The sequence below is a fragment of the Girardinichthys multiradiatus genome, chromosome 18 (assembly GCF_021462225.1).
Source record: "Girardinichthys multiradiatus isolate DD_20200921_A chromosome 18, DD_fGirMul_XY1, whole genome shotgun sequence".
NCBI classification, from domain to species: domain Eukaryota; kingdom Metazoa; phylum Chordata; class Actinopteri; order Cyprinodontiformes; family Goodeidae; genus Girardinichthys; species Girardinichthys multiradiatus.
In genome coordinates this window covers 42,065,863-42,083,131 of record NC_061810.1, presented here as the reverse complement: position 1 = coordinate 42,083,131, position 17,269 = coordinate 42,065,863, and the positions used below count along the sequence as shown (strand labels likewise).

The following is a 17,269-nucleotide window of genomic DNA, read 5'->3' as shown; positions in this document are numbered from 1 at the left end:
TGTGACATTAAATATAAAGTCTTGATATATATTCTCAAAATGTTCTCCCAAAATTATTTCTGTTCTCTTGTGGTGGCAGCATCATGCTGTGGGGATGTTTTTTTTTTTTTTTCAGCAGGGACATAGAAGCTGGTTAAGAGTTGATGGAAAAATAAATTCAGGGCAGTCCTGGAAGAAAACCTGTTACATGAACTTGCTGTCAATACGTACAGCTATAATTTCTGCAAAACATGGTTCTACAAGGACTGAAACTAGAAAAACATACTTATCAGAATGTTATGCTATGGTGTTAACTCAAAATAAGCAATTTTAAGAGAAGAATTGCGCTGGTTTAACCTGATAGGTGTTTTCTAAAACTGGAAAAAAGTGTAAAATCTACTACCTCTGTGGAAGAAGGCTTTGTATCCCAGCAGAAGAAGCAAACTTCATCTAAATTACTGACAAAAACTGGCTATATTAAATGGATTTGGGATGTTTCCATAAAACCATAACCAGTAAAACTCTGAAAGAGAAGCATGCAAAACTCCCGTGGTGTCTGGAGGAGCTACAGAGATCCACAGCTCTGGTGGGAGAATCTGTCAAAATTCCAGCAACCAGGCCACTGTGCACACAGTTGGTATCTGGCCAGATTTTACATACTACACGATTACTACTCAGAGCTTCTACTTCTAGGGGCAGTGGCAACTGTGGTAAGAGATCGTCCTGTAACCGGTGGGTTGCCGATTTGAACCATGGCTCTATCCATCTCAGCAATGTCCTCGGGCGTCCTTGCCTGCTGATTGTGGTCAGATGGTCTGGTGGCACCTAATGTATGGCAGCCCCACTTCTGTCAGTCTGCCCAGGGCAGCTGTGGATACAATGTAGTTCACCACTGTCAGTGTGTGAATGTGTGCATGAATGGGTGGATGACTGATTGTAGTGTAAATCCCTTTAGGGTGCTCAGAAATGATAAAGTACTATCAAAGTGCAGATCATTTACACACTTTGTTAGAGGGAGAACATGATACTGTAATAAAAAGTGAAATTACTTTAAAGAATTTCAAACATGTTCACAAGTGGTGCCAATAAATGCTAGTGTATATGCTGCCCACCACTAATAAAACAAACTGAGTGTTTTCTCTTTATTTAATGATATCCTCTCTGGTTTGATTTATTGGCAGGTTCTGGGCCTTCATTTACTCTGGGCATATCTGATCATTTACCCACATTGTTGGCTCGAATCATATCTGCTTAGTTTAGATGAGACTATGTTTAAATCCTTGAATCCTGTTGGATTGGGCTGTTAAGAGTATTTAAGTAGTTTCAAGACAGTAAATTATGTCGGATTAAAACCTTTCTTTCTGGGCCCGGAGCTCCTCCCTTTTATACTTACCGCAGCCTCCAAATGGACAAAGCTCAAGGAGCAGCCGTACTGATGCCCACTGCTTATGCAAAAAGGTACTTTAACAATGCTCTGGTAAAATGGTAAAACATGACAGTTGTAGTTCATTTATAGAAACAGGTTTTTTGACGTTTTTGACGTTTAGCTTTTAATTATTTCCTAATTTAATCTTGATTATAAGTAAAAGCCTTACTGTCAATGCTTTTCGTTTGACTCTTAGTGCGGTTGAGACACCCTATGGTTTGGTTGTAAAAAACCTTTACACGGAGAGGGGTGGAGGGGTGCTCGGAGAGCGGAGTACCTTAATACTTCGAGGACACTGTTGCCAGATGACTCCAGAGCGGATAACAGTTACTGAGGCACAATTTAACTTGATCAGATTTATTATAACACTGGACTGGAAAGAAAGGTCGTCTTTGGATCCGGTTCTGGATCCGGATCCATTCCCTGAGTAAGAGAGGTGTGTGAGTAGGACTGACTGGAGGAGAATTAGAATCGTGGATAAACGGAGAACGTTTCTGTTCTGTTTTTCTGAGTTTTTCGGGAGTAAAGGGGAGTCACGCCGCGGGGACTGGGGTTCTCTGTTTTTACCCAGTTGGTGATTCGAGTTGGCTCTCGGTCTGGCAAGCACAGTAAAGCGCTTGGAACCAAACACGGACTTGGACCAGGACCACGGGCCGGGAATCCAGATCAAGTTCTGCAGGGGGGTTAAACTCAGGTAAGAAGCAAGGTCGAGGAACAAGAACAAAACAGAACAACGTCTGCAGGTCCGATTAGCACTCTGGTGTGAAAACAATTTAATGCCTCCATGGTTCCTGCTGCTCTTCATACAGATGAGGATCAGCTGCGCGGCTGCACCTGCCTGTGACATTCTGCAGGAAGCGCAGACAGAGAACACAACACAAACCCGTGCTCAGCTCCGTGGCATGACAACTGTGTTTTGCTTTTTTTAAATGGCATAACTCTCTTGGAGGAACTCTACCAGCCCAACAAATCTGCTGCAAAGGACACAGACCAGCTCTATGTGATGCTGAAATGGATTGTTCTGTTGCAGCGATTCGTCCGATGTTTTCTGCAAATCTGGTGCCTCTTAGACTGAATGAGAAATGTGGAAAGAATTCAGACAGGAATGGTGAGAAAAATCCCCTTTGTGGCAAGTTTCCCACTATATCTGAGAACTAGCAGAAATTTCATCACCTCTGTGGGCTCCATTTTTTTTTTCCTTTTTTTCTCCATTCCAGCTCAATTGAAACTCTGCCCAAATGTTAATAGTTGCATTGATGCTTGAAATTCTTTCCATGTTAAAATCTGACTTTTTGAATTTGGGTGTTATGACGGTTACTCATACACATACTACATTTATAAGACATACATTACATGGAAAAAATGTAAGGTTTGAAATAACAAGCAGCAATTTCATAAATTCCTGAATGAGGGGATATTCCCATTAATCTAGGGTAAGACCTGGACATTTGGGACGTGTGTGTGGGTTTGTGTGTGTGTGTGTGTGGATGGATTGATGTGTAACTGAGGGCACAGATTGTGTTGTAAAGCGCTTAGAGTTGACTAGAAAAAAGCTATATAAGTATAGTCCATTTGTCATGTGTCGGTCTGAGTACGTGCTTCGTGTTGAAACTTGTTTAATGGGATTAACTAAATTTGACCCACTGGAGCCTAAAGCTTTACATACAGTAAAATACAGAGTGCCCATTTCACAGAGCAAAAGGAAATGCAATAAAAGATAATTGTATGTGCGTATTTTTATATTCTCTAAAACGAGTTTCTTATTAAAACGAGTAACAAGCCATTTAAAGCAGGAAACAACTTCTAAAAAGAATCTAATAAGAATTTCAAACGCTAAAATATTTTAACCAGTAATGAACAGGACACACATTCAACACTATGAACAAGGAAGAAACTGTACAAATTCACATAAAACATAAAATCAAAATTACGAAAATAAACATAAAATACATGTAATCTTATCAAAAACGATTAGTAAAAATCTAAATAAAATTAAATAAATAATACACAATAAAATCCCCTCCTTGAACCGCCAACTTAATGTGGTGGAAGGGTTTGAGTGCCCGAATGATCCTAGAGGCTATGTTGTTTGGGGCTTATATGCCCCTGGTAGGGTCTCCCAGGCTCTGGGTGACGGGTCAGACAAAGAGCGGTTCAAGACGCCTTCACGAGGACCAATAAAATCGAGGCATGTGACTTCGCCCAGTACGGCGGAGCAGGGGTCCCACCCTGGAGCCAGGCCCAGAGTCACGACTCGTCGGAGAGCGCCTGGTGGCCTGGTTGCTCTTCGTGGGACCCGGCCGGGCCAAGCCTGAACGAGAGACACGAGGCCATCCCCCAGTGGACCCACCACCTGCAGGGGGAACCATGAGGGACCGGTGCATAGAGGATCAGGAGGCAGACGAAGGTGGCGACCCAATCTCCGGATGCTTAGACTGGCTCTAGGGACATGGAATGTCCCTAGAGCCAGGGTCCCTTCGCTGGGGGGGAAAGAGCCTAAGCTTGTTCGGGAGGTTGAGAGATATCAACTAGAAATAGTCAGGCTTACCTCCCTGCACAACGTGGGTTCTGGAACCCAGCTCCTCGAGAGAGGTTGGACTCTCCTTTACTCTGGAGTGGCCCACTGGGAGAGGCGGCGGCTGGGCTGGGTTTACTTGTTGCCCCCCAGCTCACCAAGGTGGTTAAAAAACTCCACAGCAGCAGGGCTTCGGGGGTGGATGAGATCCGCCCTGAGTACTTCAAGTCTCTGGATGTTGTGGTGCTGTCATGGTTGACACACCTTTTCAACATTGCTGGTTGGTCGGGGACAGTGCTTCTGGACTGGCACATCGGGGTGGTGGTCCCCCTTCATAAGAAGGGTGACCAGAGAGTGTGTTCCAACTATGGGGGGCATCACACTCCTCAGCCTCCCTGGTAAGGCCTATGCCAGGGTATTGAAGAGGAGAGTCTGGCCGATAGTCGAACCTCGGCTTCAGGAGGAGCCGTGTGGTTTTCGTCCCAGCTGTGGAACACTGGACCAGCTCTACACCCACTTGAGGGTTCATGGGAGTTTGCCCAACCGTGGTCCACGTGTTTTGTGGACCTGGAGAAGGCCTTCGACTGTGTCCTTCATGGTACCCTTTGGGGGGTGCTCCAAGAGTATGGAGTCGGGGGCCCTTTATTAGGGGCCATCTGGTATCTGTACAAGCGGAGCCAGAGTTTTGTCCGCATTGCCTGCACTAGGTCGGACCTGTTCCTGGTGCATGTTGGACTCCGGCAGGGCTGCCCTTTGTCACTGGTCTGATTTCTAGCCGCATTCAAGGGCCGGAGGGGGTCTATTTTGGGGACCAGTGGATTTCCTCTCTTCTTTTTGCAGATGATGTGATCCTGCTGGCCCCCTCTAGCCAAGACCTACAGTATGCACTGGGGCAGTTCGCAGATGAGTGTGAAGCAGCTGGGATGAGGATCAGCTCCTCCAAGTCCAAGGCCTTGGTTCTCGACCAGAAAAGGGTGGCTTGCCCTCTTCAGGTTGGAGAGGCGTTCCTTCCTCGAGTGGAGGAGTTCAAGTATCTTGGGGTCTTGTTCACGAGTGAGGGTAGAATGGAGTGGGAGATCGACAGACGAATCTATTAGGTATTATTCAGGTCAACTCAGAGGCAAGAACGATACAGTCAGTTTTACTTGCAAGGGTAGCCCACTTTGCAGTGCAAACTACAAAGTTTTGACACCCTATCTCTTTATTTATATGCACAGTTCAACAGACAGTTCAGACAGGGTGTATGTGTTTGTGTGTGAGGCTGAAAGGAGGCTGGTTCTCATGGGATGCAATCCAGCCTAGTGCGTGAAATAGATAACGGTGATCCTACACACAGGAGGACTGCATACCAGAGCATGATACAAAGCGGAGTGCAGGTGCCTTGCAGCACAAAGTTTTTACATGAGTGATAACAAGTCCTCGCACCCATCCAACAGAATCAGTGCGGCTGCTGCAGTAATGGGGACGCTGGTCCGTTGTGGTGAAGAGAGAGCTGATACGTAAAGCAAAGCTCTGGATTTACCGGTCGGTCTACGTTCCTACCCTCACCTATGGCCATGAACTTTCGGTCATGACCGAAAGAACAAGATCCCGGATACAAGCGACTGAAATGAGCTTCCTCCGTAGGGTGGCTGGGAACTCCCTTAGAGATAGGGTGAGGAGCTTAGCCATCCGGGAGGAGCTCGGAGTAGAGCCGCTGCTCCTACCCATCGAGAAGAGCCAGTTGAGGTGGCTCGGGCATCTGTATCGGATGCCACCTGGACGCCTCCCTTCTGGGGTGTTCCAGGCACATCCCACCGGGAAGAGGCCCAGGACACACGCTGGAGGGACTTTGTCTCTCGGCTGGCCTGGGAATGCCTTAGGCTCCCCCCGGAGGAGGTGTCTGGTGACAGGGATGTCTGGGTGACTGGTGACTCTACTGAGTCTGCTGCCCCTGCGACCCGGTTAAAGTGGAACATGACGAGTACGAGTGAAAAAAATAAATAGTTTAAACTCTAAATACATTAATTAATAAAATAAAAACTTCACTGCAGTCCAATCACTACCTTTTTTTCAAAATGTATGTTCCTTATAATGGCAATTCTCAAATTGCAGATCTCATTGCTTTTGTGGAAGCAAAATCACCCATAATGTCACATAAAATGTGGCTTCTAACCCGATGGTTGATACTGACAATCCAGTCCACCCTACCTTTCCTGCCCTACGGAGGAACTTGGGTATGTTTTAATCAGTTTTAGCTGAAAAACTTCTCAGTTGATGCCACTGTCACAGGCAATGTGCAGACTGTTCTCAAAGCTACCCAAGCGTTTGGATAAAGTCCAGTCAACTCTTTTTGATGGATGAAGGTGAGAAGCTCAAAACTGGCCATGCTTGATGTGGGGAGGTTTGGATCGCTGGCTGTTCCTTCCAGTCCACATCAGTCTTCTCGGCATTAGTATGAGTGTGTTCCCTAGTAGCTCACAGTGCTCTGAATGACTAATCATCCAGTCGCTGAAACTGAGAACGATCCTCTAAAGACTGCTTGGTGGAATCAACAACAACTTTAAGAATGATCTCCATTCTCTTTAAGCTGTCCTTCAGAGTTTTGTCTGGTGCCTCAGCCAAATAGCCTTTTGGCTCCATAGTCATGTTCTTGCACAGTTCTTTCGCCTTGGACTGGGCGTCGAAGCATCCTGTGTCTCTGTACTTCAGAAAAGATGCTTTGTTTTTGTGAATTAAATTGACATGTACATCAAGTTGCATGTTGGCTGACTGCAGATGTTTACTGGTAATGCTGATGATGGACAGAATATCAAACCAGACCACTGTACAAATCTGAAAGACCCAATTTCTTCTTCCAGTAATTGAGCCTCAATTTTTACAGCAGGATCCCTTGTCTTGTTTCCAACTTCAGTCAAGGCTTCTTTGATTTTGTCAATTTGGTGGTATAAAGACTGAATACTGTTGTTCTGCCCACCCACCTTGACTCACTCCATGGTTTGAGCATGTGGTTTTGAAATAGCCCACCTTTGAGTAGCAGAAGAGAAGTTGGACAGCTTCTGAACTAAGCAAAGTAGTTCATGAAGTCTAATAATTGTGGTGTGAATTCTACAACCATTAGATTTAATGTTTGGGCCCCACATGGAGCACAAAAAGCATGGTAATGTAATTGACCTAGTCTTCTGCACACCTTTTCATTTTACCCCTTTATGTCTGAGTCATTATAAGACTGAAAATTGATGCCCAGCTCTTCCAGCTTCATTAATAGCAAAGTCCAGTGGAGACAGTGGTAGGCAAGAAACTTAAAATGCTCTTTAATCACTGGGAGAGTTGTCAGTAACAATTTTGTCAATAACAGACATTTGTTTCTGATAGCTGGTGCTACAAAATGAATGCAAAATACTGTTTTTTGAATTTGCCATTGTGCCAAGTATTTTCCCACTAATGCAGGTGTGGAGTTCATTGTGAACCACTTTCCCCAAGTGGGTAGTGTGATTCTCATCAGTGGTGAAGTGTCTCACGTTCTTTCAGAGCTAAATAAAACTTGGTAAGAAGCTCCACCTCTTATCATCTGTGCAGAATGTGGGTATCTAATGATCCTCTTAGGGCAAGATTCCTTACTGCTAATGAATGACTCATACAGATAAAACATTTAATCACCTCTGCTCTGCTATTGTTTTCTCTGTTTTGATAGTTTTTTTTTCTGTTTTAAGTCTTAGTTTCAATTGTTTCCATGTTATCAGACTTTAACAAGATCAAACTTTACTGAAAATGATTAAATAAAACATTTACACAGCAAGCTCAATATATCCCAAGAAAGTTATATAATTGCTGACTAGTAAGATAGTTTACTTGGAGGCTTGGCTTTTGTTTTGTTTTTGTTCTTTAATTACAAATAAACATGTCTTTGACTGGAAAAAACACTTCCAAGGAATTTGAGGCTTAGCATCGCAAGATGCTCATCATTTCCACCTGTTCAAGTTGTGGAACAATGTACAAAGACTGGTGCAGGTTTCTAGAGGCAAGGAAGGTGAGGAAAACACAACAGAAGAGACAGTCCTCTGTGGGTATAATTAAAATAGAAGATGTATCTGAAAGATATCATTAATAAATAAGTAAATATTCACATCACATTTTTTACATAGATCTACAGATCTAATCAGGTTTCAGGCAGTTTTGAAGAAATGTCGTGGGAATGCTTTCTACAAAATTGGGTATATTTGTTTATTTGTGTTGCTGTAAAAATACAAAGTCAGCAAGAAAATAATTTAAATCTAGCATGAGCAGTTAATGCATTTACAATCTCTTTGTAACAAATGTTAGGAATAACCTTTGTTATTATGCTCATAGCTGTTTTTCCCATTTATACTATAGTGAAACAAAATATAAGTTCTAATGTTTCCCTTTTGTTACAATAGGATAAGAATGCTCATAAACATACAGTACAAGGATAAATGGCCCAAGGATTGTCATAAATAACCTGAAGCTGGGGCACTGGGTTTGATAGTGGAGCAGCCGGTATAACTGGGTTGATTAGAAAGCTACAGCACACTTAGATTAAGTATGGACACCCGCTACTACACAATCTAACAGATAGACACCACAATTCAATTCAATTCAGTTTATTTATATAGCGCCAATTCACACCACGTCTCAAGGCACTTCACAACAGTCAGGTACTTACATTCCAATTAATACTAACAATTGAACTGCAGTCAGAGTTAGCTTTTTATTCAAATTGGATAAAAAGTTTTTCTATCTAAGGAAACCCAGCAGATTGCATCCAGTCAGTGACTTGTAGCATTCACTCCTCCTGGATGAGCATTGTGGAAATATAAATGCCTTATCATTAGTAGCTAAAGCTAAGATATATTTGGGATTTGCTGCTTATAGATTGATTATTATTAGGAGTTTTTAGTTATGCTTTTGAGAGTTAGAAAAATCCTTAAACAGTAGCTTCTAATGTGGTCACACAATGAGTGTTTATTATTCAAGGTTAAAGCTTGCAGGTGTTTTCTGTCTGTATTGTGAGAAGCCGGCAGTGTATTAGGGAGGCATGGTACTCCTCTCCCTGAAGATTCCTGAAGACGTGTGGGAAACAATTCTTTAATTAAATGATGAAATGTATCTCTGTTTCTTTGATACTGTTGGGGAGACATCCACAGACAGAATGATTGTGTATGTGTACTGCATAGCAGCGTGGGGTATAAAATGTAATGTGACGCAGCCCCCAAGGAGACAACACACAGACGTTTCCAGGTACCAGTGTAAGTGTGTCTCCTCTCTGAATTCAGATTGGTCTTAAAAAACTTGTGGAAACGTACAACTGATCTCTGACTGAGGATTGTCCTTTGGGGTGCAAAATAAAAAGAATCGATGAGAGGTGAGGAGTAATGTAAGAGTTAACGGATGGCCAGTAAAGTTTTCCTACCTCGACAGTTGGTGCCGTGACCCAGATTTGGCACTAACTAAAGGATAATTATTTGACTACGAGGCGGATGTCGTTCTACAACAACACAGGGTCGACCCACAACAAAAGGTAAGGAGATCTATATTTATTCTCCTTTTGCCTGCTAATAGTGTAGATGGTGTTGTGGAATAGATATCCGTTTTCTCTTAAATTTACAGTCTTTTGGTTGAAACAATGTATTACGGTAAAGAAATGATATATTGCGTAAAAATATTTGTTGATTGACACAAGATAAATTTTAGCCGAGATACTTGAATGTTGAGGCTGTAACATACTTTTCACCGAAGATACTTAAATGGTGACGGTGTTGAAGTAAATAAGTTCCGGATTTGGTAATCCAAACTCAGTCCTGACGAGGACTGGGGTATTTAGGCTGGGGTTAAGCCTCCCAGAGGGATTAGGACACCTCAAAGTGACCAGGGATAGGACCCCGAGACCTTGAACTGGCAGGTGAGGGAAGACAGTTGAGATACTTAAATGGTGAAACTGTAATAATAAGATTAAGTAAAAGGAATTCCAGGGAGTCAACGGAGAGTTGATTCCTAGGTGTCAAACCGGGTTTGGCATCACAGCGGTTGGCCCAGGAGAGATTGAAAAAGTCCCGCTGAGTGGAACGGTTACAGGCCCTCCGCGCGCGCAAGCTATATCTCCTGTTGTGTTTTCGTATTTGTCTAACTGGATTTACTATGCATATGAGTGAGGAGAGAATACAAATGAGTGGCTGCGAATGGCTGCACTTGAGTGTGAGTGACTGTAGAAGCGGTGATTATATTACAAACTGTATTGCCATAGAATGAAAAAAAAAAAAAAAGATAAGTTGTTCAACATGGCAGGAGAGATTGATTGTCGAAGGAGGAGTAGATGACAGGGAACTGTTAGGTAGATGGTTGAACCAAGAATATAAGAGGTATCTGAAGGATAAAGAAAGTTGGTTGATTAAAGCTGATGAGAAAGGGCGACTTGGTGGAATAAAGTGTAAAGTTGAAGCAAAAGAGCTGAAGTAGGGCCTAAGAGAGACAGAAGCACAAGAAATGCTTAGACTTTTAAGAGGGGTTACACTATTGGAATCAAAAGTGCATGATTTATATGAGAAAGCTTCTCAACAGATGACAGAAAAACAGTTTAAAGATTCTGGAAGAACACACACCATGACTACTTGTAGCCAGAGCGGCCCATCCAGATTTCAATGTCCGTTGTTGACCTCATCAGTTGGAATGACAAAATATGTCCCTTTTTTATTGGGAGATGTACAGACATTAGTGGATAAGTTGCCACCTATTGCAGGATGCGGACGTGTCTGGTTACAGGAATTAGATACATTGATTAAAGGCATGACACTGGCCTTGGGTGACTTTAGAGCAATTTTGGGACGATCTGTGCGTCCCTCGGTGGCTAGGGAGATAGAACAGAATGCTGATTGCAGTAAGGACCCTGATGACACACCCCTGACACGTGTAATGACAGCCCTAGGGAAGGCCATATGAAATCAGTATCCGCCCCCGTTGCAGTCCCTCAATTCGATTGGGACCCTAATCAGCATCCTAAAGAGCACATTAGTGCTGCAGTGGACACGAGGATGAGACACACAGGAGTTAATCCTAGGTGATGGGACAGGAATGGGACAGCTGTTTAAAAAGCCATATTAAAAGGAGTTCCTGTTGACATGTGTCAAAAGATGAAAAATAATCCTGATTTGCAGGGAACAGATTTCACAAAGTGGGAAAAACATTTAATTCACCATTTACATACAGCTCAGGAGGCAGAGAAAATGAAAAGAGGAGAAAGAGTAGCTCCAGAACCAGCTCATTAAATTACAGCTGCAAGAGGCCAAAGAGAAATTAAATAAGAGAAAAAGTGATATAACTGAAAATGTAATGTTAGCTGCAACTCAACCTGTTCCTCCTGCTGCACACCCCTATGCCTATGTCACCGCCTGTCACTGATCAGTGGCAAGAAGGGGGATTTCCCCCTCCTCCACCCTATTTATTTTATAATTACAGGTACAGTGGCCCCGGTCGTGGAGGCGGATGGCATGTTGGTGGTCAGCTGTTCGTGGTGGATGGTGTTGAGCACCCAGAGGAAGGGGTGGAACCAGCAGGGCACTGGGAGATGTGTGCTACAACTGCGGTCAGTCTGGACATTGGGCACGCACCGGCCCCACCTAGGGGTAACAGCAGGGAGTAACAGTCCCTCCTATTGCAGGTATGGCACCTCTACTACCCCAGCAGGGCCAGTATCCACAGATGGGTGGACACCCGTCTTACAGCCCATACAGACGCTCCTGAGGAGGACCAAGGCAGCGTGGGCACAGCAGACCCCATGTTGCCTGCAAAGGTGGGAGAGAACTGTCTGAATTTGTTTTTAGTGGACACTGGAGCTACTTATTCCACCATAACACAGCAACCTCCTAAACCACTGCTCTCTACCAAGACTGTTTCTGTGATGGGCTTCTCAGGGGCTGCATAAATTCTGCCTGTGACTTTACCACTTCCTGTTCAGATTGGGACTCAGAGAGTAACTCACCCTTTTGTGTGTTCACCCAGCACACCTGTTAATTTGCTGGGCAGAGACTTATTAGTGAAGCTGGGAGCATCAGTGCTGTGTGGTACTGATGGGTTAACGGTAACTTTTCCAGATGGTTCCTCTTTGGCATGTGGACAATATTTTTTACAGCCAGTTGCAGAGGAATATGCTGACATCTACTGGGGACTGCTGACCGTACCTTCTTCTCCAAGCAGCATCTTCTCTGTGAATCAGCTGTGGAAACCCTGGATTCAAAGTCTCTGCCCCTACACCTCTCCGCCTGACCCGCCCCATGTCACTCTGTTCTACGACCGTTGTCACACTGAATGGTATCAGGATTTGTTTAATGAAACAGTAGAAGGTAGGACATGGTTTATTTCATCCAAAAATATTTATGTGGCTCCTGAGGGTGTGGCTGCAACAGTTGATTTAACACCTGACCAAGCAGAATGGTATTTAATGTCAGATGAAGCTGTTCCTCATATTTCTCTTTCTTTGCATCCTGAGCATCAAGCTAAGGAATTGGGAGGAGTGGTAAAGCACTCTCTGGCAGCTGGGGACTGGCAGGACACCCCAGTCACCAACATAAGGTATTCTAAAAGCACAGACACATACAGTATAAATGTACAGCTAGTGATGAAGTTCTGTTGTAGCATGAGATGCACATACATCATCCTGGAAGAGAAAAAAAATAGATCATCCCAAAGCTGCAGCTCTTTTGCAGAGCCTACCTTATCAGTTATGGGCTGAAGATGTAGGATTAACCCCCTGCGCCCCAGTTTCTTTTCAGGTTGCATCTCCCTCGCTTATTTGGGTTCCACAGTATCCGCCTGTCACCATGAACGGCGGTTTGCTTTTCGTGCGAGGAAAGAGACGAGGCTCAGGATGCAGTTTGAGATGGCGTTTATTCCAAACTGCCGATCACATGTTCAACACACCTGTAGTGATTACAGAAACTGGCTTTCTACCTTAAGGTAGTTCCAACTCATACCAGTTGAAGGGGTGACAAAATAAAACAAGAAACAAAACACAATAATTCACCCCACCGAACACAAACAATAAATCATATTAATACACATTACACACATGCAAATCATGAGACTAAACTAATCTACAATCAATCTAAGTCTAACTTAATCTAACTCTGCAAAGCATTTCCCTTCCTAGCTGATAATGGTATGCTCCACTCCACCCAGGAGACACACCTGTCGTGAGACTCAACAATTAACGTGACATTTCCCCACATTCCCCCTGTCACAGAAAGATGACCAGTCCCCCTGCCTGAAAGAATGTATTAACTAAATGTCCCTATAAATGAAATGAACTAAACAAACAGCATTTAGTCTATACACACATATATCAATAAATAGTATCAATGAATAACATCAAGAATCAATTATAGGGATGGAGCCCCTAATCTCCATCACACAGCCCAAAAAATAAGTTCAGGAAGGCATCAGAGACATCATGAATGTTTTAACAACTCAGTGTGGTGGCATATGTGAACTCTCAAAGTTTCACCATGACAGCTCTGAGACAACACAGGCTCAGCAAAATCTTGGAGGCACCAACATAACCTACACTCACGAGGGAATCAACATGGCGGATGGAATAACACAGGAGGAACCACATCAATGTGAAGAGCTGGTTAGCAGGACAGAAAAGGTAAGACCAGATTTAGAAACCAGCCCTCTTGAGGGACCACAGGTGAGACAGCTGTTCACAGATGGTTGTTGTTTCAGGCATGATGCTGAAGGACTGAAGGCTGCTTATGCTATAGTGGAACAGACAGAATCAGGACTGGTAACAGTGGAAGCAAAAAGGTTGGAAGGACCCCAATCAGCACAGAGAGCAGAAGTTATGGCAGTAATAGCAGCACTCAGACTGACAGAGGGGCAGGAAGTGAACGTGTCCACAGACTCAGCTTACTCAGCAGGAGCCGTTCATCTGGAACTCTGTCAGTGGTTGAGAGCAAGATTTTTGACAGCTGGAAGGAAACCTATAAAACATGAAGCAGAAATGAAAGAGCTAGCAGAAGCCTTGTTGTTACCAGCAAAAGTAGCAGTGATCAAATGTAAAGGACATGACAGCAGTGATTCAGAAGTAGCAAGAGGGAATTGGGCTGCTGATCATTCTGCCAAGATAACAGCAGGTTATATTGCTCAGATGATGATGGAGGCTGAAGAGGAGGAAGTGAGAGAACAATTGACCTTAGAGAGAGTAGTGGAGCTGCAAAGCAGAGCAGCCCCTGAGGAGAAGAACATGTAGAGGATGAGAAGAGCTGCAGAGCAGTCAGGATGTTGGAGAGGACCAGATGGTAGGATGGTGTTCCCTCCTGGACTTAAACAGAAACTTTTTTCTGAGGCACATGGAGTAGGATACGTTGGAATTAAACAGATGCTGGAGAATCTGAAGGAGTGGTGGCATCCTTTTATGACAGACATGGTGAAACACTTTGTGAAATGCTGTACAGTGTGTGGGCAATTCAACCCAAAGAAAACTTTGACACCGTTGCAGGGAAAATTTCCTTTAATCACAAGGCCAGGAAAGGAAATAATTATTGACTATACAGACATGGTGCAGTCAGTAAGAGGTTTCAGATATCTGCTTGTGTGTGTGGATGCTTTCACAGGATGGCCAGAAGCATGGCCAGCAAAAAGGAAGATAGCAAAAGTGTGGTTAAATGTCTCATTAATCATTACATTCCCAGACACGGGTTTCCTGAAAAGATAAGGACTGACAATGGAACCCATTTTAAGAACCAGGAGCTGCAACAAGTGGAGTCCAGTTTGGGGCTGAAACACAGGTGTTCAGTGAACTCAACCACAGGATACACTCCATACGAGCTGGAAACCGGAAGGAGTTTTCCGGGACAACAAGGAGCAGTTCTGACATCTACAGGTGATATACAGAATCTGTCACACAAAGTCTATTTTTCTCAGCTACAGACGGTGGTGGAACCCTACAACAAGGTTCTGGGATCTGAGAGATCTACAGGAGAGCCAACAACACCCCAGGTCGAGTGGGTGTGGTTGAAAGTCATCAAGCAAAAGTGGGCGGAGCCAAGGTTCACAGGACCGTACCAGGTGACAGAGAGGACATCCCACGCAGTGAGGCTGAAGGGCAAAGGAGACACGTGGTTTCATTGGAGCCAGTGCGCCGAGGCACCGGAACCAGGGAGACCCCTGGAGGAGATTGGAGAAAACACAGCTTCATCACAAGGGGCAGAATAATCCCCTCAGCTGTGTCAGACAACTAGGCAGTCTACCTTAGTTGTTGAAGAAAGAAGTCCAACAGACACCAGCGCACAAGATGTCACCTGTATAAGGGACCAACGAACAGCGAGACTGCGCCACCCGGAGGACGAAAGGACGAGAGAAAACAAAAAAAAACAAAAAAATAACATTTTCAATTTATGGTTTTTACTTAACAAAAGTTATATTTTATATGTTTTTGCATTTTTACTCTTTTATTATATTCATCTATTGTTGTGCTTACTGTTCAGGGGCCATAAGGATTGTAGTGATTGAACCCAGGCATTGTTTGTTTTTAGAATCAGAATCAGAATCAGAATCAGAAAAGCTTTATTGCCAAGTACGTTTTTGGACATACAAGGAATTTGTTTTGGCGTAGTCGGTGCAATACAATACAAATTAAACAGTACAAACATATCTACAATATAATATAAATATAAGTGCACAGTTTTAAGTGAGTGAGAGTAAATATAGAGCAGTATAAGATGCAAGAATGAAGAAACGCAATTAATTAATAGGACTGAGAAGACATCCTCCACTTAGAAGGGGTCAAGACATCCCTGCTGAGGATCAGAAGGTTTTAAGCACCCTGGGACTACAGAAGCAGGAAATACAATAGTCCTCATGCAAAAGGTGAGGCAGAGGCAGCAGGGCCTAAAGCATAGTTAATGTAAAAGAATCCTTCTGTCCCCTCTGGAGTAAGAGGTGTATATTGATATTGGTTTCTCTCTGAAAGTATTAATTAAAGTTCACAGGATGATTCAATTTCAGCGAGTTCCATTGCATTGTCGGTTCCAGGCATGCTTAATTACAGTACTAGCGGCTGCACTAATAACCAAAACGGAGGGGACCGGTGGGAGCACCAAAACTAAACAGCCCCCTGCTATAGTTATGCACAGCCCGTCTGACCCTTATGGCGCCAAATTGACCATTCATGCTAATACTAAAGGAATCACGGTAGCACAACTTGACTTATGCAACAGTATTAATTGTGGAACCAACCAGGTGGGTTGGCGTGGTTATGACATCTATATGTGTGTGTTGAGAGGCCACCCCAGTGAATTGTCTCGGAATCCGTGTGGAAGTTGGGATCAGGTAGTTACACTCATCGTTATGACCGCAGGAACAACTTAGGACAGCTGCAAAAGAATATATCCTTGATTAGAGCCACACCAACACCTGGTGGACCTGTGAACCCCCTCATATTCACCACTCGATATCTGACATATGTCCAACTCACCCCATGATCTCTTAAGACAAGTAATGGTTATTATTTTGTCATAGGTGTCGACAAATCAGGAAAAGACCCTAAAGGCATTATTAAGGTACAACTAGTGAAACCTTCTGCCTCCCCTCAGCAAACAGTATTTAAGGACACGGCATCACCTACTCCCGGTCCTGGGCCGTCCCTTGTCCATTATGTAGATGTACATACTGTGAAGGACCTTATAACATTGGAAACAGGATTTACTGAAGCTACCCTATGGCTAGAATGGATGGCTGAGACTGCTCAAGAAAATCATATGTCTAACTGTGTAGCCTGTGCAGCTGCAAGACCCTCCCTTTACACTGAATCTGCTCCTCTGTACCCCTCTGATACGTGGGGCTATAACTGTATGCTAAATCTAACCAAGGCAGCTACACCCACTAACTGTACCACACTGGCTACTCTTTTTCCAGTCATTAACAATAAAACTCTCGCTGGACCATTTACCCCTTATAAAGGCAATGGAAGCTACAGATGTTTAAATTTTACATCTCCAAATGCTATTGTGCTCCTAGGTGAAATTCCACAGGATTGGTGTGACAGAATTGAACCTGGTTCAAACATAGGAAGGTGGGCTAGAGCTGGTTTATACTATTATTGTGGTGACAGGAGATGTTTGATTAGGATCTCTTAGGAAGCCTGGGGAGTGTGTGCTATGGTCAGATTACAGGCACCACTGATATTAATTGGTGAAGCCATAAAAAGAACTAATAGCACTCATCTACCCTCTGTCCTAACAGCTCAGAGGCGCAGACATGTGTTAAGGAAGCGTGCAACTAACTCCTTCGATCTCACATAGAACTCTTCCACCTATATTGATGCAATTGGAGTGCCTAGAGGAGTCCCAGATGAGTAT

At 43.7% G+C, this 17,269-nt stretch overlaps 1 protein-coding gene and 1 long non-coding RNA gene across 4 annotated transcripts; both read left to right on the top strand.

Moving 5' to 3' along the window:
* The first annotated feature begins 1,319 nt into the window (after nt 1–1,319).
* Nucleotides 1,320–3,145, top strand: LOC124883887. The gene is made up of 2 exons (XR_007042349.1): nt 1,320–1,437; nt 1,602–3,145. It is a non-coding gene; the product is annotated as an uncharacterized LOC124883887 (long non-coding RNA).
* A 9,193-nt stretch (nt 3,146–12,338) lies between these two features.
* LOC124884214 lies at nt 12,339–15,437 on the top strand. 3 transcript variants are annotated; one of them, XM_047391986.1, is made up of 3 exons: nt 12,339–12,482; nt 13,422–13,557; nt 14,835–15,437. In XM_047391986.1, exons 1-3 carry the CDS (start codon nt 12,352–12,354, stop codon nt 15,123–15,125), a joined length of 558 nt encoding a protein of 185 aa, XP_047247942.1. In that variant the 5' UTR covers nt 12,339–12,351; the 3' UTR covers nt 15,126–15,437. The 3 variants fall into 3 exon arrangements, 2 of the variants coding, with proteins under 2 accessions (XP_047247942.1, XP_047247941.1); XR_007042402.1 differs by having other exon boundaries at nt 12,339–13,557; nt 14,603–15,437; XM_047391985.1 differs by having other exon boundaries at nt 13,422–15,437.
* The last annotated feature ends 1,832 nt before the right edge of the window (nt 15,438–17,269 follow it).